This window comes from Drosophila serrata, unplaced genomic scaffold, assembly GCF_035046125.1.
Source record: "Drosophila serrata isolate PLE 108 unplaced genomic scaffold, ASM3504612v1 contig_269, whole genome shotgun sequence".
NCBI classification, from domain to species: domain Eukaryota; kingdom Metazoa; phylum Arthropoda; class Insecta; order Diptera; family Drosophilidae; genus Drosophila; species Drosophila serrata.
In genome coordinates, this window is record NW_028257167.1 from 382,157 (window position 1) to 408,371 (window position 26,215).

At 37.9% G+C, this 26,215-nt stretch overlaps 2 protein-coding genes and 1 long non-coding RNA gene across 3 annotated transcripts; all 3 read right to left on the bottom strand.

Moving 5' to 3' along the window:
* Positions 1 to 550: 550 nt before the first annotated feature.
* LOC110188642 (metallothionein-3) lies at positions 551 to 852 on the bottom strand. The gene is made up of 2 exons (XM_020958417.2): positions 822 to 852; positions 551 to 738 (listed from the first exon to the last, which is right to left on the bottom strand). The coding sequence occupies exons 1-2, from the start codon at positions 844 to 846 to the stop codon at positions 632 to 634; spliced, it is 132 nt and encodes a 43-aa protein (XP_020814076.2). The 5' UTR covers positions 847 to 852; the 3' UTR covers positions 551 to 631.
* A 14,285-nt stretch (positions 853 to 15,137) lies between these two features.
* On the bottom strand, positions 15,138 to 16,055 carry LOC110188587 (uncharacterized). Its single transcript, XR_002319931.2, has 3 exons — positions 15,916 to 16,055; positions 15,338 to 15,421; positions 15,138 to 15,269 (listed from the first exon to the last, which is right to left on the bottom strand). It is a non-coding gene; the product is annotated as an uncharacterized LOC110188587 (long non-coding RNA).
* Positions 16,056 to 20,032: 3,977 nt separating this feature from the next.
* Ir92a (Ionotropic receptor 92a) lies at positions 20,033 to 25,704 on the bottom strand. Its single transcript, XM_020958424.2, has 10 exons — positions 25,653 to 25,704; positions 25,379 to 25,596; positions 25,164 to 25,317; positions 23,679 to 24,091; positions 21,739 to 21,871; positions 21,496 to 21,676; positions 21,213 to 21,440; positions 20,780 to 21,152; positions 20,592 to 20,723; positions 20,033 to 20,531 (listed from the first exon to the last, which is right to left on the bottom strand). Exons 1-10 carry the CDS (start codon positions 25,702 to 25,704, stop codon positions 20,331 to 20,333), a joined length of 2,085 nt encoding a protein of 694 aa, XP_020814083.2. The 3' UTR covers positions 20,033 to 20,330.
* Positions 25,705 to 26,215: the final 511 nt, after the last annotated feature.

Here is a 26,215-nt window from a genome sequence, read left to right on the forward strand (position 1 = left end):
GTCCTTAAGTGGCCGCCGTCGCTTCAGCTTCATAATTTTTTTTCTGGGTATTTTTATTTGGCACTTCATCGTCACGGAACTGTGCTAATTAATTGCTTAAACAATTGCACTCCTAATGGCAGCGGGGCATTGTTTTGCCCGGGCCCCCGTTGCGTATACTTAATGCGCGAAATTATTTCACGCTCACTTACAAGTGTCACAATTTCGAGTTGTGTCCTCCAAATGAGACCGCATAAATTTTGCAGCCATCCTGCCGCATCCTGCCATACGGATGCCACGTCCTGCCACGCGCCACAAATGCAATAATTGCGCATTTTGCGATGACGACGACGGCCCTGGCCAAAAATGTGCGTGTGTGACACTTGGCCAGAAGGGGACTTAGCACAAACAAAACAAAACAAAAACCTAAAAACAAAAACCAAAAAATAAACACCATGGTCATGCTGCCATTTTGTCCTCGACATGTGTTTTTATGCATTTTTAGCAGAGTGTCGCCCGCGAAAATTGTAATTAAGCGAAATATCATTTCTGACAGACATTTCTAGGGAAATTTGTGGGTTTGACTTGAGGTTTTTGGTTGCTGCCTTTTTATTTATTTAGTTTCATTTGATTGGCGAATCTATGTATATATCTATTTGGTCTTGCAACACTGATCCTTGGGTCCATTTTTGCAAACGCATTTGCAGTCCTGACTGCAGGCACAATTGTCGCCGCACTTGGTGTCCTTGCATTTGCAGTCTAGAAAATTAATTTAAGTACTCAGTAAACTATCAAATATAAGGTGATCCAATGATCAATATTAATTTTTCTTGTCAACTTACTAGCTCCACATCCTTTACAAGCCATTTTAATTGATTTATTTAATTGTATTTCTCAAAATATAAAAGTTGACTGTATACTTTGAAATGTTTAAATGGTCATTGGGTATTCTCTTCATGGGTATTTATAGGTTTAACCACCAAGGCACCGGGTGAATATTTTTGCACTCTGTTTTTGATTGATAAGGAAAAACGTGCGCAAAATCAACAAAAATTACATTATTGCACCCAACAAAAAACGAGTTAAGACCTGCCTTTATATTTATCAGTCAGTGTGGCAATCTAAGAATTAATGATAAGATAATAACAAAAGAGAGTCTTACAATCAATTACACTGTCAACAATATGTTGTTCGATTTAAAATAGATATTATATATAGGATATTTCTTTTATGTTTTATGTTTTTAAACAAACATTGTTGTAAAATGAACCTTGGTACATTAATATGTTTAATAACACTCTTTTATATTTACAGAATTGTTGCATCCAAATCATATGTTAACAATTGTAATTATTTATTGCATTAATGAAAGGTACTTATGGTATTGAAAATATAACTTACATAATATTAACAATCCTATGCATCCTATGCAATCCTATTTATATATATAATAAAGCATTTGATCGCATAAAAAACTAATTGTAGAGATTAAAGATGAATTCAAAATAGCTAAAGTTTTATACAATATGCCTTAAAAAATAATAAAATTTTAGAGTGAAGCCACTCAGTTTAAATATGAAATTATAATTATTATGAAATTTAAATATAAAATGAAACATGTAAAAATTTAATGGCACTATTTTTTGCTTACAAACTATAATTGTTAAGAAATTTAAGTCTTTTTTTCTGTCTTGTATAAGTCAAGGAAAAGAAATTAGCAAATTGCCATGAATAGCAATTAAATATATAGCAAAAATTAAAGAATCTAATAATTTTGACTAATTTTAACTGTCATTCCAATTATTTTCTGTGCTCTGATCCCAATCGTACTTAAGCGTTAAGTCAAGAGTTGAAAATAAAAATAAAAAAAATACTTACGTTACTAGCTACTTGTTATGCGCACTTGGCGTCGTCCAAAGGGGTTAAGAGTGGAATTACCGCAAATTGCAAAAGTTTTTAATTGTTTATCTCTCGGTCTCGGTCTGGGTCTGAGTTCTGGGTCTGGGTTCTGGGGTCTCGGGTGAAACATTAGCGCCACATGGCCCCCAACGCGCACCGATGTTGTCCTTGTCGCAATCAGTTAGCAAAAATCTCGGCGGCGGGCGGATGCAAAAATTAGACCAGCAGGAGCAGGAGCAGGAGCAGCAGCAGTCACAGGATGAGGTCAAATTATTAATTTAATATGCATCCGTGGTGCCTTGGACTCTCTGGACTTTCGGCCTCCTCTCGACTCTTTCAACTTCCGCTTGCCGCAAATAGAAACTTGGTGGCCCAGTGGCCCACTGTTTGTGTGTTGGCCAGCCAAAATGGCCACCATTTCCGCTTCCTGTGCGGCTGCTCCTTTTTTGCGGTGACTTTGCCATGCCTTGCCTGATTAACGTTTAAACTCATTAAGATAACGCAATTTTTGGTGCTCCGTTGGATTTTACTTTCGAGCAGCTGCGCCTGAAGGCGACTTTTGGGGTTCAAAGGTCAGCGAAATTGGCCGAAATCAGTTGCCATTGTCTTTTGGCTCTGCCTTGGTAGTTTTGTAATTGGTTTCTAAACAATTTCACGGGGCTCTTTGACAACTTTTACTTGGCCATTTCATTTCGAAGGGCTAATTGCAAAACTTCCCCCACCTCCAGCTCCAGCTCAGAGGAGTCTTCTTATCAAAATTGAAGTCCGTGCATTATGCTCTCCTATGTTCACGCTCAATTAGGGCCTGTGGGTTCCGGGATTCTGGTTAGAGATTCTGGTTATGGCCAGAGCTTGTGGATCTGTTTATCTGCCCTTTTCGGTGGGGGCGTGTTATCCGGGTCGATGCTTGTGTTTACCAGCCAATCAATTCAATTTGTGACTTGTTTGCGCATTTTCCCGCTTCATTTTTGGGCCAAAGTCTGGCCCAGACTCTGGATTCCAGGGTTTTTGGATGTGCTGTGTATGGAGGAGGATACCCGCCACAGGCAATGCCCTCTCAGTGCCCTTATTATTAAATGAGCAAATATTTTCGCTGGCATATTAGATAAATGCTATGATTATGATTATGGCCTGTTCAATGGCATAATAATATGGGCAGGCGGAATAATCAGGCAGATTATGCCGGCAATATGATGAAAATTATGGATAATAAAGGGGTTAAGTTGATGGAAATAAAAGCATTTGTATGTAATATAATGATGTGCCTATTGTTGGAAGTAAATCTTGGGTCTATTATTTGAAATTCTGCCAATAGTTCTTTGCCAAATATATTTTATAACCCATACAGGGCTTTAAAGGCCTTCAAACACATTTTGTTTCCTTTTTCTTGTCTGAGTATTTTTAGGCCTTCCAAATGGGAAATACATTGACCATTACTATGACTTTCTTCAACTATTTCTATGTTTTTTTGCATAGTTGTTAGCTCTGGTTTAGAGTCAATCCATGTGGTCTAAAGTCCTTTCTCTCTTTCTGTCTGTGAATATTCAGCCAGTCAAAGGATGCCAATTAGCATAATCCCCACAAGAAAAGGCAGATCAAAAACATGTTGGGCTGAAATCCTGAACGAGGGATAAATGAAGGGAGTAGCCCAAACAAGACTTGGATTAGGGGAAAATAGAAGTATCAGAGAAGAAGAAAAGTAGTAGGAAAAGAGGCAAAAGGAAAGGATATTGACATGAAAAATAGACACATTCCAAACAAAAAGCTTAAAGCTAATGATATTTCCAAATCCATGTTTATGGAAGAACAAAATCTATTTATTTACATAAAAATTAATGCCTTGAAGCAAGTATAAGTTAAGTTTAATACCCAAATCAATTAATAATTTATATTTTCTTTAACAAAACCGCATTTCTGTTAGACAATAGCATAATTCCGATGTGAAATAGCTTCTCGATTTGATTTCATCAAAATTTTGTTAGAGCCAGTCCATGCCCTTGGCCCTATTCCGCACTCAGTTGTGCGTTATACATGTCAAATCGTATTTTGAAAATTTTGCAACAGCACTAAAACAATTTCAGAGTTACCCTGGGGCAGCTTCAGGACTGGGGACCAGGACGGGATTCTGCGACTACGTCATGTGGCCGAACAACCCAGGAACGAGGCAACATGAAAAGCTGCTAACCGAGTGGGATTCCGAATGGGTTTGTCACTGGGCTTGGGATTGGGTTGTGTTGGGTTTTTTACAAAACGAAGCAAAAGGGAGAAAAAATAGGAAAAACCAGGAACAAGCCATGGACCAAATGCTGTCCCGTCTCTGGTTCTGGTTATGGTACCTCGATGTGCCTGTGCGTTTGCGGCTCCTGCTGTGGTTGCACTTCATGGTGGAAACGGGATGGAATCAGGCCTAGGCCGGGCGTACCCAAAAATGTTCTGCAATATGCGTCGAGCTGGAAAATTCATCATAAATTCCATGCGACAACATGGGAGCCAAAACTTTTCATATGCTCTTCAAAATGCCGCACTGCCCACGTCCCACGTCCCATGTCCCAAGCAGCCATCCATCGCAGCCCCATTCCGTCCAGCTCCAACCTACCAACAGCTGCTGGCGATTTTTATTTATACATACGTTCATATATATAGATATATACTATGTGTATGCCGGACTCCGGAACGGACAGACTGTTGCAGCATCTCGACACGCCGAAGTGTGTTAAATGCATATTTGCAGAGTTTAAATTCCATAAGCGACCGACCGACTGACGGCGACAATCGGCAGCAGCTGGCAAAGTCAATTTTGTATTTAACATTACACACACAACACAAAACCCCATTGGCTGTTGGCCTTGTTAAACCGAATTTTTGATTTGCATAAATGTCAGTTGGAGGTTGAAGAACTCATCTAAGCAGTGATGACAATGGTTTTGTCCTTTTTATAGATCAATCTATGTTTATACTCTAGAAGAAAAAGTCTAACCTATGAGATTAATCTTAAGCATCATATACGATATATGATTATTTGTAAATTTCAATGAAAGAACCATTATAGTTTTTTACAGATCAATCTATGATAACTTTCTTGGAGAAATAAGTCTATATTATCTTATCCTATATAAGATGTATCCATATATAAGATGATCTTAAATATTTAAGTATCATATATGTTTAATTTTATTTTGTATTATTCTTAAAACTCTCATAAAGAACAATTCTAAGCAGTGGTGATATTTTAATATGTATATCCTAATCTCAAATTTTAAGACTACATCAAACACTCAATTAATCGTTAATAATTTAAAATTATATAGTTAACATTAACATTAGAATTTGTTAATTATTCTAAATACAAAATGTATTCTATTTATTATAAATATTTTCATCAGATAAGGCAAATTGAAGAGGAATTTTAGTATTGGACTATTTGAAATATTTTATTATTATTTCAAGATTTTATTCTCATCTAAATTAAATAATATCCCATTGTCTTCTTATTCTGCGATTTTGAAAACCCTTTTTTCCAGCACTTGCAGCCTTTTGTTTTCTTCACTTGTTTTACTAAGATTTTGTGGTTCGTGTCATTTTTTATCGACTCCCCAAGTTTAACAACTTTCTGTCTGCAATTATAACTATCTACGCTGGGGGTTAAGGTTTTACGACTGACGCGATGGTAAAGCGTTTTTATGACCGCTTCCCGTTGCCCCTTATGTGCCATCATTATGTCGCCTTATCCCTTTAAAGCCGGCAATTGCCGTCGTTCGTGTCGTCAATTGAAATTGCTTGGCATCAGTGCAAGTTGCCAGTTGACATTACACGCTGCCTGCTGCTGCTCCCCATATTCATCACACACAGCACACACACACACTTTCCCCGATGAACGCACCAAAGTTTGTCAATCTGCCAGCAAATGACATGCATCGACGCCGGCGACGAGTCCTTGAAGGATTCTGAACTGCTGCTCCTGCTGGGGTGTGAGGTGTTTTTTGGGAGGGGTGCCTCTGGTAAGGGGTGCTTAAAAGTATGCAACACTTGACGCGCACTGCACGATGCTGACGTGCCAATGTCACAATTATTTAGACAAACCTCCCCCTTCACTCGACCCCCTAAGCCTCATGGCACGGCTTATGAAACACTCTTCGATGGGCAACTCCAAGGGGAGGGGAAAGTGGGGATTATGCACTTGAAATAAAGAGGCATTAGAATTAGAAATGGTTTACAAAACTTTATGAAGCAGATGAAGAAATAAAAGAGGAATAAAACAATAATAAAATAACATAATAATAAATGCATTTCAAAATTAGTAAGTTAAAATATTTTGAGGCTTGTGAAATAAATAATATAAACATTAGGATTTAAAAAATAATCCCACTTACTAACAATTCTCATAGATATCCTCCCTTTCTCTTGCTCTCTCAACATTCTTTGCCCAGATTTGGAAGCGATAACATATCGATAATTTAAGAGATATTAAACTTTCAATATAATATAAACAAACTCGATAGTTAAAAAAGAATACAACTTAACTTAATCAGTAATGTATGGATAAGTAATATCAATAATTATTTTTAAATATCAATATATCGTATATTCTTTACAATTCTTAAATAATAAGACACCTGACATTTTTGTCATGATAAAAATTGAAAGAAACATTTTTTCTAAGTGATCCCTCGTATCCGTTACAACTGCTTCAAACTTCACATGTCGCGCGATGAGAGGTGAGAACCTCGACGGAAATCACTAGAGAAACTTTTTTAATGGAATCAAATCAAATTGTTCGGAAGCTGTAAAAAGCGATTGCACGGAAGCATTTTGAGTTGTTGACAGCCAACAACGACGACAACGACAACGGCATCGACAGCCGCCAACAGTCATCGAGGTGCAAAAAGCGACACCAGGAAACTTGCCAAAGTAACGCAAACTGAAAATTCTAGAAAAGAAAAAAAAAATGTATAAAAAAAAACAACAAGAACAAAAACTCAACTCAAATAAAAAACGAATTTGGGGGCGTGACGAAGGCGATAGGGAGGCATCATAAGTACACACTTGAGGGGGAGCTCGGCAACATCGTCAATAGAGCGTCAAGTGTGCGCTTGTCCACGCCCATTTAAAGCTCAGCCACCAAAGGGAATCCAACGGCGGAAACAAAGCACTTGGAGAAATAATTTCTTATAAAAAATAGAAACTTAATGTTTGTTGGTAAAAAAAACCTTCGAAATAATCACTAAGAACATGATAATCTAGCAAAAAACAAACGAACGGCACTTTCTGTTAACTTCAATACATATAAAACGTAGAGATCAACAATATAACATAAGAGTGTAAAAAGAATCGCAAAAGTAGGAGCTATACAATTAAGGTATTCTAAATAAAAAACCAATTTAAAATAATTTAAGCCTTTAATTAAAATAAAATCATTATTATTTGCAATCGCTGTGAAAACAATAAGCTTATGCTTATATTTTATAATCTCTATATATTAATTCCATTATTGAACTTTTTATAAATGCATTTTATATTTTAAACAGAAAGCACAAGATGACAGCTCCGATGATGTTTTTATTATACATGCAGTTAAGGTATTGTAAATGAATAACAAATTTAAATTAAGGAATTAAAAACCAAACTCTAAGATTTAATGCAAATAAATAAAATCAAGAAACAATTATAAATATTTGAAGAAATCAAGAGGCAACAAAAGGGTTGTATACCGGTCAAACACTCCCAACAATCGCAACCATTAACACTCCCTGAACCCTACTATGCAATACTCAAAACATTTCATCTCACATAAAGAAATAGACCTCACCTTATAGAACTTGAAAAAATGTGTTACAATTCTAGCAAGATTTTTCTTCACGTGTTGAAAACGAGAATCCGCCATGTAATTGGCCAAATGACAATGTGCACAAGGTGCAAGAAGTTTGCCACCGAAGGAAGCCCGGAAAAATGCGGAAACTACGAGGAGCTCTGGCAGAATGTAGAATGCCAAAACAGAGCAAAGTTCAAAGTGCAATCGTTCGTTTTTCGGTTATATGGCGCATAAGTTTCAGCCGCACTGCACTTGCAAAGTTGCAAAGGCCATAAAAATCGACCATAAAGCGTCAGGCTTCGAGCATCGTCGTCGTTGGGCTTCAAGCTCGGTGGCCACAAACGGCTCGTAAATCAACTTAACACTCCGCCGCCGGGTCAGACAGTCCAGACAACCTAATAATTCTTGTTGACACCCAACAACATCTCCCAGTTATGCACAATGACTTACTGGGGGTCGTGCGGCCATCACCCCCGCTCCTATTAAGATTAAGATAATCAATTCATTAGCGTGACCAGTCCAGCAGCCCACATACACTGAGAGAAGTTATATCGGATAATTTGCATGCAAAATATTATGGTTACTGATACATTACAAACACAAGAAATAAATGATTATAAAATTCATTTGAGAAAGTCTTGACTTAAAGCTTGACTTAGCTTGTTCTGTGAGCTAGTAAGCTAAAGGTTATATATTGAGAGGAAAATTTCATTATAAAGTACAAAAAAAAATATAAATCGCACTCAATATCACTTGAATATAATTATTATCTTTCATATATCGAATTTTTAAGTATCAAAAAATACCTTCTTTAACTTTAAATTATTGAAAATGATCAGAAAAATGCAGTTGTTACAAGTTAATGCTTAGGCACTACCATTCATTGATTTTAATTTCACTTAAACCATATTGAATAATAACAAGATAATAATCCTTTCTTTTAAAGGTTTTATATTGAGGGGAATATTTTGTTATAAAATATACAAATATATATCGCACTCAACACAATGTTAAACATAATCATTATCTTTCATATATTCATAGTTTTAAGTAGGAAAAAATACCTTATTTATCATTAAATTATCTCAAATTGTTAAATAAATGCAATTCTAACATGTCAATGCCTGGGAACCACCATCACTAATTTTAATCTCAGTAAAACCTCTTGTCATATGGCACAATTTCAAGATAGTTAACCTTTTGCAAAATGAATAAATTAACATAAAAAACTTTTTTATATCATACAGCAATTACGGCCCTTAGAAAACTCTAACAATATAACTTCTACCAACCTATAGCTTGCAAAGATTCTCTATAATTATCTTTTAAAGTAAGATATTAAATTTTCTTTAAAACAATTACTCAATAAATCCCTCATTTAATAGCTAAATTTCCCTCAGTGTTATTTAGCTAACCACAGATTTTTCCATCTTGCCAGAACCAACTAAAATCCAAGCTCCAAGTGCACAAGGTGCAATTCCCATTGGCAGACACTATTTTTTCTCTTTTTGTGGAGGGTGGAGGAAGGGAACAAATGTTCACTCCACATTACATTTGTCTTTGCTGGCGAGCAGATTAATTGCCAATGAGTGTGTACAAGTTCGAGATGAAAGTTTTTCAGAACTCTCTCCTCAGCCTTCATCCGGGACCCCGTTGTTCCAGTTGTTCCAGGTGCTATGTGCTCCATTGCGTTTGCCGTTGCGCTCCGCGTGACAACCTAAAACGGGGCCACGTACATTTTATCTCCTGCCGGGCTCCTCTCCTCCTCCACACACAATTCGAGGTTTTTGAGGTGAAACAAATTTCCGGTGACATAAACTTAATTAGCTTTTGTTCGGGCTTTTGTTTTATGGTTTTGTGGGTGCAAGTGGTGGTGCGGAGTGAGTGCTCTTCCGCGGTTACCCGCCCAATGTGCGTGGGTGGGTGCTCTCCTTTTGTTCGTTTCGTTTTTATAAATGGCTTTGGCATGTTGAAAGGCCGCATTTAGTTTTGATTTAATTGCCACCACTTAACAGATTTATCTTTGAGATGCCTTTGCTCTCTCTTTTTCCATATTTAATTAGTGCACAACACACGCCGGCACACCGACACACACCAACAGAGGCAAAGCTGGGGCAAACAAGTTAAAGCTTATGCAAAACTCTATTACTTTCATCAACAAAAGTCGGCCAAAACTTTTACCAAAACACTTTTGGCATTTGACTTTCTCCTGCAACCCCATTCATCCCCCTGCCACCGCTTCGCTTCAGTTTAATAAAATGAGAAAATATTTACTGATGATATCACAAAATAATACATAAATGTTTACCGCAAACAAAAGGGAAGCAGAGCCGAAAAAAAAACAAAAAAAAATAAAACAATAAGAACAATCGGAACCAGCATGAGCACAAAAATAATGAAATTGAAAACTGAGCTTACGCCGAAACGTGAAACTTGCAAAGGTACAGGCAAAACTCAAATAAAAGTCGGGGCCAAAGTGGTCTGGTCCTGGGATTGAAAGTCCTGCCAGGAAAATGGCTGGGAAAATCAAAGGATTTGAAGAGACTAGAGTGCAGAGTTTATAAGTACTTTTCAGCATAACTAAAACGAATGGGGATATGTGCGTAGGTTATTCTATGAAAGCAGCTTGAAAAGTATTTGCTGCTGATCAGACGGAAAAAGGAACCTTTGAAATCGCAAAAAAAAACTGTTGGCTATTTCCAATTAAAAAATTATGTACCTAAGCAATTATCCGACTTTTATGTTAACATAAAAGCTATGGATTTAATTCGTTCATAAATATGTATAAAGGTAAATGAAGTAATAAATTAGAAAATATAATATTTCAAATATCAATAATAATTGAATTATTTGCAAGGACTTTTATATTAAATTCTTTTTTATAGATTTCCAAAGAATTTTCTTTTTCTAAACTTATTTTCACTAAATTTTTAAACAAACACTATAATAATCTCAAGTAATTTCTAGTTCCAGTTTTAGTTTCTGAATTTAAGAATCCAAATTAGTTCATTTTTGGCCGCCTGTAAGTTGGAGGAACTTCACCGCCAAACATGTGCACTGCTCATAAATACTTTATCAGCCGCCCAGGACTAAGAAGTCGAAAGGTAAGAAAACTTTGCACTAGGGCCAAACCGACGATATAATGATCTCCCCAGGGTGTCAAGCCCAGCAAACACACACACTCACACACACACACACACTCACACTCACACACTCTCCATACACACGGGCAGACAGAGCTGATTAGGTCCTGAATTGAGATTCAACCTGCATTGCTCGGCATCTCACCTTAATCGGCTGCCAAAGTTACTTATGCCTGTGGATTGTGCTCGGGCTTTTCCCACTCCAAAATCCCAAAGGATACCACCAGGCAGTGCTGGCAAAGGTACTCCTTTAAGGTTTCAAATGGATTAGGTACAAGGAAATCTTAAATATATACAAAATCAAAGTACAACTTTCCAAATATCTCTCCACCTATACATTTCCTGGTGCTTTTACTTGGTAAATACCCTAATTTTAAATGTAAAATAATACAAATTAAATAAAAAAGTACCTAGTGGGAAACAAAACCCTAACTAGTGCCTAAACACTTTCAGACATCTCTAAGTTTTTCCCCCGGACAATATTAACAGGAAGTGAAATCAAAAGGTTGGCTCTTAGTTGATTTTCTCAATTCAGAGGCAGCTCGAACCCCATTGTTCGTGGGGGCTTGTAGTTTAACTTTATCATCATCTGCACTTGGTTGTGGTCGGAGAAGTTCCTTGGCCAGCCTCCGATTCTGACTTGGACTTTGGGCTGAGACCTGAGCCGGCCGATTCTTCCCTCTGGGCCCACTTGTCTGCCGCCTGCCAACTCTCATCTCTCATCTCCGTTTCCGTTCGCTTTATTCTCCTGGTTTGTCCGGGGGGCGTCCATCTCCCAGTCTCCGGATCCGGATCCGGATCCGGTTGCTGCTGTTATTGTATAAGCAGCTCATCTGCGGCTGAGCGCATTTTATTTGCTTCAAATTGAGTTATGCCTAATGAAAATCAAATAAGCCGCAATCGAGCCGGAAATGTTGAGTTGAGTCCTTGCCGGCAGGACGTGTCCTTGTGCCTGGCATGCTTCCCCACCACCCCCACCGCCATTTCCTTGAATCGATCCTGCCACTTCTTATTTGGCTGTTGTGCGACTTTACATTAACTTTATTCAGAGCTTATTCACGCCTTCGCGTTGAAGTGGCATTGGCATCAAAATAGCCTCTGGGTTTTATTGACAGCAAATTACCAAATGGCAAATACATCACTTCACATGACATTCAATTAAAATGACTTCGAACTGATAAAAGCACATATGGCAATTATACAAACGATTACACGCGAAAATAAATATTAATAAAATACTATTTATTAGATTGAAATGCGTAAAAAACGTACATTAATATACAAGTGTTTACATTATTTCAATTGTTAATCCCATCTTCTTGAAAAAAAGTGTGCGAACCGGGGAGCAAATTAAAAAAAAAAAGTACAGAAAGCTACTTTAGAATAGTCTTTTAATATTAATTTTATAAATATCAACTATTATGCAATATAATCGGCAAAGCCATAGAAATAAAGAATGTTTCTAAAAACCCCCTAAAAAGTATGCTACAATATTTTATATAATTTTAAATTTGCACTTAATTTGGTGACTACAAAAACTAGTGATTTCTTAAATAATAATAAAATACAAAAGAAACACAAAATTATGAGAACACACAATTTCCCCAGGTTATCATTTAAGCAGATAATTGTTTTATACCAGCTGTTATAACATTATATTTTTCTAATCAAATTTTTGTGTTTTTTTTATAATAAAAATAAATTTCTAATCTACTTTATTCAGACTTACCCGCTTTATGAGTATTAATTGGATATGTGTTGTAGTTGAAGCTTTACTGTAATTCCAAAGAGACACCTGAAAAGCATATGAGAAAATAATGAGCTTTTATTGAGCGATAACTGTAAAGTTTTAAGCTTTGAAAAGGGTAATAATTTTTTATATATATTTATAAATTTTGACATATTAATTTATAAATATATAAATTTATAAATTTTAACATATTATTTTATATATATTTATAAAAAAAATATTAACATGTTAATATAAATTTCAAAGTAACCCCATTAGTATAAATTCCTCTAAAATAATACGATTAATTAAATTTTCTCTGTGTAAATACCCAAAGGCGTTCGGGTTACGCCTTTTTGGCCCACTTAGTCGGCTGAGTGGCTTCCACTACAAATAAATTCATGCATTCAGACAGACACATTTCATATTTTAGTTGCCGTCTGCGGCGGACTGGGAATCATGGAATCCAAGGTATGCAGAGGGAAATGCAGGATGGAGCGGTTGAATTTTGTTTATACATCAAATTGCCTTGGCAGTCATTATCCACATGCATGAGACCAGGACAAGTATCTCCTCCGGCTTTGCCCTGGCCCCATTTTTCCGCTCGCCTAGGCAGGCGTTAAGTGCAAGTGTGGAAAATTATTTAATGACTTTTCTGAATTTGAAACGGAATTCGTAAGTGCGTTGCGGCAGCGGGCGGGGGCGAAGAGTTGGGGCCAAATATTTGCATACGCAAGCACTTGGAGCGGGGGTAGGTGGAGGCACTGGCTGCTTAAAAGAGGACCTTTGGCAGCTGCCAAGTGGCCAAGTGGCCAAGTAGCAACCTGAGCCAAGTAATTCGCACGACCAGACCATTTTTTTTTTTGCCCCGGCTACAATCTTATTAATTATTAATGCGTCTTTGAAGTGCAGCGGCGGCTTCATCATCGCTAACGAAGCCGCCACTTAGCTCCGGAATCTGAAGACCTGCACAGGAAATAAAGTTCGAGCTAAATAGCGTTTAATGTTAGACTTTATAAAATGATTTAATTCTTTAACCTAATCGGAAATACATAAGTTACCCTTTAAACTCAAAAATAAATTAATTTTAAATATCTCACAAAAAAGGAACCTATTTCTTAATATTTGAAAGGTAAACTCTTAATTTTTATCCTCCTAAATTATTAGAAAATTATTACTGATTTGCTTTTCTTCCAGTGTAAGGGACCTGCGACGGTGTCAACATTAATTTGTGTGCCGGGCGACACTCGCAAGACAGCTGACAGCCCAGAAGGATTTTGCTCCTGCCGCCAGGAGTGGCATATAATTTGTAATTAATGACCAGTTAAAGAGAGCAGCCTTCGGAGCACCACCCAAAAGATGGGGCCAAAGAGCTAAAGAGAACGAAGGAGGAGGAGGAGGAGGAGGAGGAGGAGACGGAGCTAGAGGAGGTAGGGGAGAGAGCAAAGGCCTGCGATTTACACTGGCAAAATGGCAAAATGGGTGACAGCCAAACGCTGATTTATTGCCGCCGACCGCAAAATTTATATGCCATCCCAGAGTGTGACTAGCTACTCCGCAATCCCGGACTTGTCCCTGCAATCCATATTCAGTTGAAGTGCCTCTTCCCAAGGGGTATGCAGATTTGTGAAGTTAATTCAAGGAAATTGCAAACTTACCCAAATGTGTCGTAAGCTTCAGGAAAATAATATAAATACCTGAAAAAAATTCATTAATTACCCATTAAGGGCAAGATAATTCACTTTACGAAATGCTAAAAGTTCCTCTATAAACGCGGTTAAACACTAAGCAATCACTTCACTTAAAAAAAAAGTATACTTTTCACACACACTTTTAAATAAGTAAACTGCCATAAATTCCTATACAAACACTAGGAAATACATAAAGCACTAGGCAATCACTTCACTTAAAAAAAAATTTTATACATATCACACACACTTTTAAATAAGTAAACTGCCATAAATTCCTATACAAACACTAGGAAATACATAAAGCACTAGGCAATCACTTCACTTAAAAAAAAATATTTAAAAAAAATTAAAAAAAAAATACACCACACTCGTTTTTAATTAGTCGAAATACTACAAGTCCCTGTATAACACCGTCGCACATTTAACACTAGATATTCACTTCCCACTTTTAATTTTGGTTTTTGTTTTAGTTATCCATTATACTTTTAATATACTTTTGTTTTCACTTTAGTTTAAGTCAGCCATAGTGTTATAAATCTGTGTAAAACACTGAGAAGCACATGTATCACATTCTATTTATAGACAGCTTTAGCCACGCAATTTTTACTATTCCATTTTAAGGGAGACTGCAAGCAAAGAAGAGATTACTGATAAGACAACTGCGCATTATTGTATACATTTACATACATACATACCTGCATAAATAAGTCATTTGCTGTCAATATGTTTTAAGTTCTTAGAGCACTCAAACTTCGTTGTTAATATTCTCCAGCATTTTTTTTTTTCTATTTCTTCAGCATTTGAATGTGAAACGTCAGCAGCATTGCGACACGGCTTGCCCTTTATGCCCTTAGCTCTGGCATCGCTCTCTCTCTCTCTCTCTTTCCTTTCTATAACGTCATCTCTCCTTTTATCTTCTTTCGTCTATGGCAAACTCTTTACGGAAAAGGAACGGCATAAAAAAAGCGGTCCAGACTTTGTGAGGTGACTCTGTTTCATTTGGTAGCCATAGATCCCGGCTGGAGTGCAATTTGTCTTGTTTCAGCCAGATTCCGATAGGATAGTCAATGGATTTGAGACCACTTACATTTCTGTTATTCCGGGCTCATTGTTGTTGCTGATACTGGTGCCTGGCCTGCTTTGACTTTGCTGTTGTCACTCGTCATTTCAACTGCAAGAAAGAACAAGGGAATGGAAAGAGGTGAGAGCTGAGAGCTCAGAGCTGAGGGGGTAGGGAAGCTTTGGGTTTTAAGCTTAAAGTGAGAGAACCTGCCATTCAAATTGTAATTCCTCAATTATACTAGTGCAGTGGCGTAGCCCGTAGCCCGTAGCCCAGAGGGGATCAACTCACTATAAAGAAAGCCCCTTTAGCTACCGCCACTGCATTCTCTCTATATATCCATCTCCCTCTGATTCTGTAAGCTTCCGCTCGTGATTAATGGCTCTCGATCCCGAGCCAAAAACGCAGCTAAGTGAAACAGCACGAGAGATAACAGCTTAAGCCGATTTCATGCCCTGTATTTATTTGGCACGCCAACTTTTTAGCTAAGTGCAAAACAATTTACCTAAATTCCCACAACATGCAAACGCACCTACAAACAAACATACAAACATACACCCACGCACTAACACCAGCAGCATGTGCACAAATATATATATACTTACATATTTACGTGTTTGCATAATTGTTCCCCCGACTATTTCGCCGCCTGCTGCCTCTCGTTTTTTGTTACAACTATTATGTTTGTTGTTGCATCGCTTGAAAAGCCTGCCAAAGCAGCTCTGCACTTTTGCGGGAGCTGGGCTTTTGTGCTTGTGTTACCCTGTAATTGGCATAGGGTGTGTAGGTATACTTAAGCTATTACATATGTTTGCAGGTGCGAAATATTCCGTTAAGTTTCCGTTTTGATTTAAATTTGAAAGTTCATACAGTTTGGTTTTTGTTAGGTACTTTATTTAGCTTCCATAGCTTTTATGATCTTTCTTTAGTCGTGTTTAATTACATATAATAATAATAATCGTTTAACTATAAGTAATTAAAAATAAAAAGATATCAGTCGCAAGCATATTTATACAAGAACTCTTTTACAGGGTGTTCTCCTATTGCAATTGTATATTTAAGATTTGACTTCAACTTTTTCCGCCAGTTGTTTTATTATGCTAATGCAGCTGGCACTGAGGTAACTCCCAGCCACCTGCCGCATGGTCGTGTGTGTTGATTGGCGCCGAACACCCCCACACACACATCCCCTAGCACACACACACACAAACAGGCTCCTTGCCAGCTTAGGAGGTGGGCCACAATGGGTTAAAGGCAGAACAATGGCGGCTTGTAGCAACTGGAAACTGTGCCAGCGAGCGAGTGCATTTGTGTAATGCCTTCCTAAGCAGGTTTAGACTAAGCCAAAAGTTTGATGGGAAGCCAATAGCAAACACCTCGTAAAATATTAAAAGGACGCCGCCGAGGATGGAAAACAAACAAAGGGGCTCGCCGAATTTAAAAGCATGTCAAAGACTCAAAGAGGCGAGGAGGTCGTTGTGCCTGGGAACTTCAGCAGACTGTAAAATGAAATAATTATGAGCGATAAATTTGCCGGCGTCTTGGAAAAATTGTCGCTAAAATCAAGGAGATGAGGAGCAGTGGTGTCTTTATGGCCTTTTAAATGCTAAATAATATGAAAATTGAGATACTTAGTTGAGTAAAAATCGTATACAGCATGAAATTTACCATGTCCCAAAAGGTTTAGAGGTATGTACCCCAATAAAAATTTGTGTCAAGTTTCCTACTAAATAAAAATAAGCTGAAGTATATTTCAACCGTAACTTGTTTACAATATTTATATATACAAATTTTAATGTTTAGAAGTTTAAATATAATTTATAGCTATAAATTTGAAGCATCCCTGAGATGGTGGGATACCGTCTGCCTTGATAATGAACCGTGATGAGATAGGGGGCCGTTGTTAAGGCAACGTCTTCGAAATGCCAAGGAGTGACGGAAAATACAGGCAATTATGCAGGACCAAAAACAAAAATAAAATTCCGAATTTCTAATTGGATCGATTCAAATGGCGGGCCATTAAAAATTCATAAGAATCTCGCTTTGCCTTCGCCTTGGCTAATTCAATTTAAAGGCCTCAGTCTCAGCCTCAGTCTCAGCCTCAGTCTCAGCCTCGGCTTTGGTCCCAACCTCCGACCTCCGGATCGAGCTCATATTTTATCGGTGCTGTCGTCTGGCTGCAGTTGCACGTGCCAATCTACTCCGGGTTTTGTGCGAGTCCCGGGACTCCTTGGCGCCTGAACCCAATACCATTCCCCAATCCTATCTGTCCGGATAGCACTTTTATCGGAGCGCGTAAATTTCAACACGGTAACACGGCGACATTGCCTCGCACAGATTTATTTTATTTACAGCGTCGCGGCCAAAGGAGTTTGCCGGCTGGCTTCCCCTTCATATAATTTCAATTATCGCCTGTTGGCTGCTGGCCATAAATTAACTTAAAATCTGAGACGAGACGCGGCCCAGGTGCAGCTTGCCACTGATTGCATGTGAAAAATATTCCCCCATTTTCCGCAGCTCTTTTAATTAAGTGCAAATGCAAAAGTTATGAACTGGCGGATGAAAACTTCGCGTTATCTATCCAATTCCGCATATTGAACCCTTTGAGGCGAAATTATTCGATTCCAAAAAAGTTTTCTGGCAGTATGAAATTGTCGTATTGCTGACACGGTGCTGCTGTACTATTATTTGTTATGTATGTTGGGAAAACTTGTGAGTGAGTGCTAACAAACGGAAACAAACAGCTGCATTAGCAGCCACAAATCAGCAGCAATCACAGCAACCGGCGGCTATGGCAACATCAACAAACAAAGTTGAGCACACTCACTTAAAAATTCCAAACACAAAAGCGGAAATATGCAAAAGCTTGGACTACGAATAAGCAAAATAAAAACATGAGTCTGAAAAACTGAGTGATGACCGAAGTGTTGGGCACTCTATCTAAAGCCAATTAACCCTAGGATATACCATTTGTTCTGTTTACCTTTAATTCAGGTTAGAATAATAATATAAAAACTCAGTTATATTAAGAAACTAATTCTTATTTAACGCATAAAAGAACCTATACGGTTACTGTACCTATACATTTTTCTAATGCTTTGAAAAAAACACTCATACGCCCCATGGGCCACTCATATGTACATACATCAATAAATTACAGGAAGAGTTAATATAAACTGTAAAATAATTACATTCCTCTCCCTAATATTATAATAAAACTTTACAAAAAATTCAATAAATATATAATATTTTTAAATTTACCTTATGCTTACAAAAAATCACTCATACGCCACATAGGCACCCACACAACATTGAATTAAAAGAAAATAATTTAAAATAAACGGTGCATTATTTAAATTCCTGTTCTTATGATAATTATAATTCAACAGTAATAAATTTTTGATAAATAAATTTTTTATTATTAATATGCACTTCATAAATTGAAACAAAAATCACTCATACGCCACATAGGCCAGACATATGTCATTAAATTAAAGTAAAACTTATTTATATTCCCATTGTTATATTTTTTATAAAACATTAAAAGGAACACAATAAATACAAATTAATTAAGTTTTTTGTTCTTCAAAGATTCCTTATGATTCCCAAAAATCACTCATACGCCACATAGGCCACTCATACGGCATGAAGGAAAAAGTACATACTGTGAATATTCAGTTCCATTTTTATATGTTTAATAAACCATTAAAAAACACTATAAATACATCCCTGTCTTTTTAAAAAAATTATCCTTATCCAAAAATCACTCATACGCCACATGGGACAGAGCAAGCTTGCTAAAATTTTAAAATAATTATGACATTTTGAAATCTCTCTAAAAAACTAAACAAATACCTTTTATAACATCTAATATAGTAAGTATCCCTTTAAAAGGATAGTGTAACACAGAGGAAAAAGAGTAACGCAAAACGGAAATGACACAGCCGCCATGTTGGCCAACTTGTTGTTACCACCACTGTCTGTCCGACTGTGCAATCGCAGTGGCTGTTGTAACTGTTGGTTTCTTGGTTAGTTTGTTTGTTTGTCGTTTTGAAACGAGCTGTTAACGACCAGAACAAGCTGTATTTGCAGATTCAGGTGCGATATGTATGTGTGAAGTAAGGCAAAGTGAAAGAGTTATAAGAAGACGGTGAGAAAGCGTTTAGAGAGACTCTCCGCCTGCAAACTTCGAGTGGGCAGGCGACGGAGCTCATGTAAGCTGCGGCAAATTAGTGATAATGAATAATTTCCCACAGCGATAATTAAGGGCATCATTAAAAACGTTTCGCAACGGGCAACGACTAGGACTACGACGAAATTGCGTTCGTCTAGCACTAAACGCTTTTCCAATTACCGCACAGCACACAGGGCAGAAGTCATTTTCCGCTTGCATATCCACAATCCTTCCCTCAAAAATCCCCTCCCGCATTTCCGTGGCAAGTGCAGCAGGAGCAGGAGCAGGAGCAGATAGTGCCGCAAAAGCGAGAAGATGGGTGGTTTTGGTGCCCGCCGGGCTACACTCTGTCTCCCTCTCGGCACGCTTCAGTTGGCCACTCGGCCATGTCGCTCATCCATCCCAAAAACCAGAGGCCAACAATGCCAGCGGTCGATTTCAGGCTGGCAAACTGCCGTCATATTTCTGCCATGGGTAACATCCAAGCACACTGCAAGAAAACTCTGTTAAATTTGAGGGTTTAGTATTTCTAAAAGACTGTGAAGATGTAATGTTTACTTCTATTGCTAATAACTAGTTCAATCAAAGTGGTTAAAAGTTTATGTATTTTTAAATTGAATTTAAATCTAATAATTGGTTCATTTTTTTCTCAGTGCATCCCTTATTCTAAACCCACCCGTGTCTGGCGGGGTTTTTGTGGCTTTTGCGTGTGTCGTGCAGCATGCGATTTTGATGTTTGCTGCGACACATGCACATGGTCGCCAAGGATGAAGTGGGTCACTCCTCCGAGTGTCACTCTCTCTGTGCTCTCTGTGCATTAAACGGGGCATCATTTTAATGGCCAAATTATTTGCCCATTTCCACACTATGGATCAGCAACTCCATCACCAGGGCAAAGCCGGCAAATGTGTAGCCAAAGGCCAGTACGAACAGAGCACCGGCTATGTTGTGCACATCCAGAACCTGGGGAGCTCCCTTAGCCTTGTGTCCATTGGCCAGGTCCTTAAGAACTTCCTGTTTCTTCTTATCCATATATTGGACAATGAACTGGGGAATAAATATAGTTCTTAATATTAAAAAGAGGTAGCATATGTGATACTGATGTACCTGCAACTCCCAGTGCACATAGAGACCCGTCTCCTGGCAAGTTCGAATGTGTTTGTTCAACTCTCTCATCAAAGGCCAACCCCTTATGGACACTGCTCGCGTATAATCAAAGTATAAATCATCGTGTAAAACCTGTTAAATGTTATTTAAAATAATCTTAAATTAAATATTTACAAAAGACCTCATACAATTCGATTGTCCAAAGCCTCCGTTGACACATATTCACCAACGGAAAGTGATCCGGATGACAGCCGCTCTATGCCAAGTCCATAGTTGGGCATGAAACTAGCATTGGCCAAATAACTATAGTCATGGACCTCAAAATTCTGGGCCAGAATCTGTTCTGTCACCAGATCAGAGTTCTGCACTGTGTGTACCCAAATTATAGAGGGAGCTGCCCATTTCCACTGTGCCTGAGCCCACTTCTCTAAGGTATCCACAGGAGCACTGTAGAAGGGTATAGTCAGCAAGGACTTCAATTGGCCACTGTATATATTCTCCAGAGTAATCGTGGCACACAAAAGTGTAGCCAGAAAGAAACGTGGAGCAAAGCGATCGAAACTGTAAGTTAGAATAAGTTAAGTTGTATATTCCTTAAAGTATTTTTTCGCTATATATTACCCCAGGGGAGCCGATGGCTGCTGTATAAAAAGAGCAAATATATCCAGCATAGATTTCTCTAGCTTCTTGCCATGATTAAATACACCTGTCTTACTGCCCAGACCCAAACGATAGCTAAAGAACTGCATTATGTAAAGGAAAGTGCCACAAATTGTCATGGTAAAGATCAGCAACAGCCATGTGTGGTCATTCAGGGGTAAGATATTAGTGCGCCAACTGGGCAAGGGTCTATAGAAATTTAACTTTAATTTATATTAATTAAGGATATAATTTCGAAACCTACGCTGGTGCTGGTCCCAAAATGGTCACCGAGGAACGAGCTATGGTTACCGAGGTCTCTGTGATGCCATCATACCAATTGTAGATGCAACCAATGGCCAACTCCACACGCTGCTCATAGATATCGCCCAACATTCCATCGCTGGACTCGTTCTCATAGATGCCACCCCAATTGTCGGCACCATCTATAATTAATAAATATAATTAATAATATATTTTCATTATAATTAATATATGATTTACTCACAGGCCTGCACTCTCAGATGACAATTGTGAACCTGACAGAAAGTTTTCATCACATTCGCCTCGGCACCATCGAAGGTGATCGAGCGGTCGGACTTTTGTGGTTCAATGGGATCCACATCACCCTCGCCAGCAGGCTATGAATATGGTTAATGTTAATGGCTAACTCAGCTCGTGTTTTGGCCAATCAAGTGTCTGGTCTAATTTCGTTAATGACTCCACGCCCACACACAAACACCAACACCAGAAGCAACACTTTGGCACAAAGTAGCATTCAAATGGACATCGACACTTGGCTCGTCGGGCAGCAATTAAATGGAAACACGTAATTTAAATCAATGTTGTGGGGTGCTGTGCTGTGCCGAGTGTGTGTTGGTTGTGTGTGCTGGTTGTGTGTGTTGGTTGTGTATGTGTTGGAGCCAAAGCCAAGCCCCAAACAAAACCACACGCACATGCTTGTGGCTGTTTGCCTATCTGTGTAAGCCCTGGCAATACGGTGTGTGCGTGTGTGTGTTTGTGTGTGTTTACAAATGTGCAAATGTCCTTAAGGCAAACAATTGAGTGCGAACAAAAGTTTTACCAAATGACAACAAGAGCGCTTTTTTTGCGTCCTTTCCTAGGGGTTGAGGGATGAGATACAATGGGATCAGCGGAAAGTTAAGTGTATGAAAAATAAATAAAGATATGGTTAAAGTTCTAAAATTCTAAACAGATCTTAAGATGAGTACATAAAACAAAAACGAAAGAAAACAATATAAATATTAAAATATATCTCAAATTTAATTAATATTTTCTTATTTCTTGATACAAATTCCTTGAAGGAATTAAATATTAATATTAAATTAAATATTTTTAACTATATTTAACTAAATTAATGTGGATAAAAGGCATTGCAAAATGTTCACTTAACCATTGTTCCTTGATGTTACTTTGGACAAATCATTCAGACTGCTCCTGCCTTTCCTCTCTCCAGTAAGTCCCAAAAAATCCTGGACTGGGCACCGCAATAGTGACACAACATGTGCTTACATTTTAGTTGCCAAAATCGTTGCCCACAACGACAACAAAGCCAAATAACTAAGCACCCACACTCAGCCACAACACACTATTACACACACACACAACACAACAAACCCAAACAATACACAACCAACACCACACAACACCACACCACACCAAACAAAGAAGCAACCACTGGACATTTATTCATGATGAGTTCGCACACTGAATCCGACTAATGCAAAGACAACGATGTGAATGAGCCTGATGAAGATGAGGAGTCCTTCGAGAAGGGGGGACGGAGAAAGTGGGGGTGGGGGGAACAAGGACAACCAATTGGCTTTGCTTAATGTTGGCGTGCAAATCTCTGGCATTTTGGGGTAAAGCTAGATGGCCAGTAAAGGAATCACTAGGAGAAATTTATTACTTTATGGAAGGTTTATTTAAATTAAGGTTTAAAAAATTATTTCAAACAATTTATTTTGAATATCCAAGTAATTCATCATTATTTTAGTATTAGGGAAGTAAACCTTTTAATAATAAAACATGAGTAGATACTTCTGATTCGGGATTGCTTACAGAAATCACTAAGATTTAAAAAACCTTAAGAATAAGTCAAAAATTAACTAATTTTATAAAATTTATAACTTACAGAATGTACATGAAGTTGGATACTTGAAAAAATACATTTTGTTAAAATGTTTACTTTTGATAAAAAACTTTTAGTCACATTTTTTAAAGCTATGAAAACTGTAATGATTTCTTGAACACCCTTAAATATTTTACTACATTTTTTGTTCTAGAAGAATTTTTTCTAAAATCTCTAGAAAACCTAATAAAACATATAATATAAAACAACCCACAAGTAAAAGGTCACTTAGTTTGCTCCCAGTGTGCACAAACAACAACAAACGATAAATATAAACTTAACCGGCAATTACTTACCACATAATTAGTAATCGTATATGGGACATAAGTAATGGAGCCAACGAGCAGGCTGCGGCTCTCCAGATTGAGCAGCTTGTTGGGATAAAGTTCGACCCGCTGCTGGGCAAAAGTTTCGTTCGGCAAGAATGCGTTCAGGCGCACGGCATCCAAATTACCAAAGGCACCGACAAACTTTTGTGTCCACAGCTCGAAATTGATGTCGCGGCGGGATGAAGTGGCCCCCGGTCCACCTCTTGCTCCTCCTCCTGTGTCCAATCCCTGTCGTAGTCCCTCCTCATGGTCCTTGTTTCCCATGTTTACCGATGCGCCTCCCTTACGCCTGGGGTCTGTCGTGGGTCCTGTTTTTGGTTCTGCTCCTGTTTCAGCTTCCGTCTCGGTTCCAGGTCGCACCATCAGATGGTGGGGATAGACTAAAGCGCATTACAGCGATTTCCCCAATGTTGGACAAGCAGAAACAACAAGGGGACATAAAGGATAAAAAAAAATAAAGTTTGGCATTAAAAACGAAAAGATATGGACTTAAAATGTACCTAATTTGAAGGTTCGGAGATGGATTTAAAAGAAAGCTAAAATTAACATTTGTTACAAAATCCATTCGGTGTTTTAAGTGCTCTTTTGATTTTAGAATTTAAATATTTTAAAAAAACCGAAAAAGGTTGAATATCTAGATATCTATAAAAAGTTTTTAAGGCAAAATAAATGCATAAAAAAAAAGAAATGTTATTTAAAGCTATTAAAATTGGAAATCAAAACAAAAAGGAATATTGCGTACTTTTGTAAATGTTATACCTAACTTTTTGAAGTCATTTAAATAGTTATTATTAAATTATATATGATTATTATTTTTAAGATAAATAAATTAAGTTTTTAGGATTAATGTACTGCCAACTTGTGGCACCTTAATCTAATTTGTCTAAAAGGTTTTATAATTCAAAGTATGTTCTGTGACACCCGTTCTCCAATATGTCCAGGGTATCCCAAGCTTAACTCCCAAAACCAAACCAAGTTAGAAACAAAAAACCAAAAAAAAAAAAACAATAAAAAAAACAAGGAAAAACAAAAGACAGAGGCAGGAAAAAGCCGAAGCCGAGGCCAGAAAAAAAGCCAAAGTTTACAATTGAACAAGACGCTGTCGAGCGTTGAAATTATTGGCAAGTGCTAAAGTTTGATCAACTGGCCACGAATGTCCTGCGGCATTTTCCGGGCTTTCCTAGCTTTTCCCGGTTTGTCATGTTTACGCGTGGAGTCGCCTCTTGTGTGCCGAACTTTTCAAGTTTCCACTTGTTTTTGCCACACACACCACATACAACACACACTCCCCTGGGAAGTGGCGCAAAGTCACCGCTTAAGCTAATAAATTGATGCTGATGGAGGAGGGGATGGTTGAAGCTCAATAGAACTAGACAGGAATGAAACACTCAATTGAAATGGGGGCCATCAGTAATGCCTTCATTAAGCACCTTCTTATACTCTATTACTCACACTGCAGTACATCCATGCCCAGCAATTCCGCAGGGCTTTCGTCCTCGCAAAGGAACAAATAGAGCTTATCCTTGAGCCGAACATTGGCACTGCGAGTGGCATAATATCGAGCATGCAGAAATTGATTCGTTTCTGATAAGATGGTTATGAAACCCTTTAAAATACGAAGAGGTATTATAAGCAATTATTTATAGATATGTTTTTGGACCCCTTACCTCTGTAACGCTACTATTAACAGCAGCCATAACTTGCCACTCCAACTCTTCCAGATCATTCAATTTAGCCACATTAATCCACTGCAGACCCACAGGTTTGGGTAAATCCCAAAGAGCTACTTCCAAAGCCCTCAAATAATCCAATTGCAACGAAGTTGTAGCTCCAGAATTATTGTACACAATCAGTATGGTTGAAAATGTAGCAAAGTATTGGTCAACTAAGGGGAAATAGAGTTTTCAGTTGGTTAAGAACTTTAAAACCTTATAACCTTACCTATAAGCCGTAGCAATTGGCTTAAGGGCATCACCAGTGTTTGCAGTAACATCTCGATGTCCTTTTGACTTAATTTCCCTTGGATTGCATAGCTTTTATACGACAGACATTTAATGACTCTGCTTCGATTGGCCGGCAAATTGATTTTAACTTGAATTGTAATTGAAAACCTCATGGCTGAAACTGGGAAATGCGCATTGTTTGCCCAGAGACATTAGCCTAATGAAACGCACACAGCCCATTACGATATTTGCATTATTCGGTAAACAAACAAGACGTTAACAAAGGCTACGTACCGGCCAAGTTAAGTCAAGTCAAGCGGAAAGCCACTGCGGAAGAGTTGACAGGAATCAGTCATATAGTGAAAGTGTATTTGAGCATCTAAGGGTTGTTAAGAACCTGAGCAGAGGCAAGAAAGTGGCAGGATCAGGAACTCTAGTATTAAGGTTCGAAAGCCTTTTGAATTAGTTATTTTCTGTTGCTAAATACCTCAGAAATATAGTTAATTTGTAACTTTTGTGGTACTTGTAATAATAGCTTCCTTTTCTTTTCAGTTTCCTAAA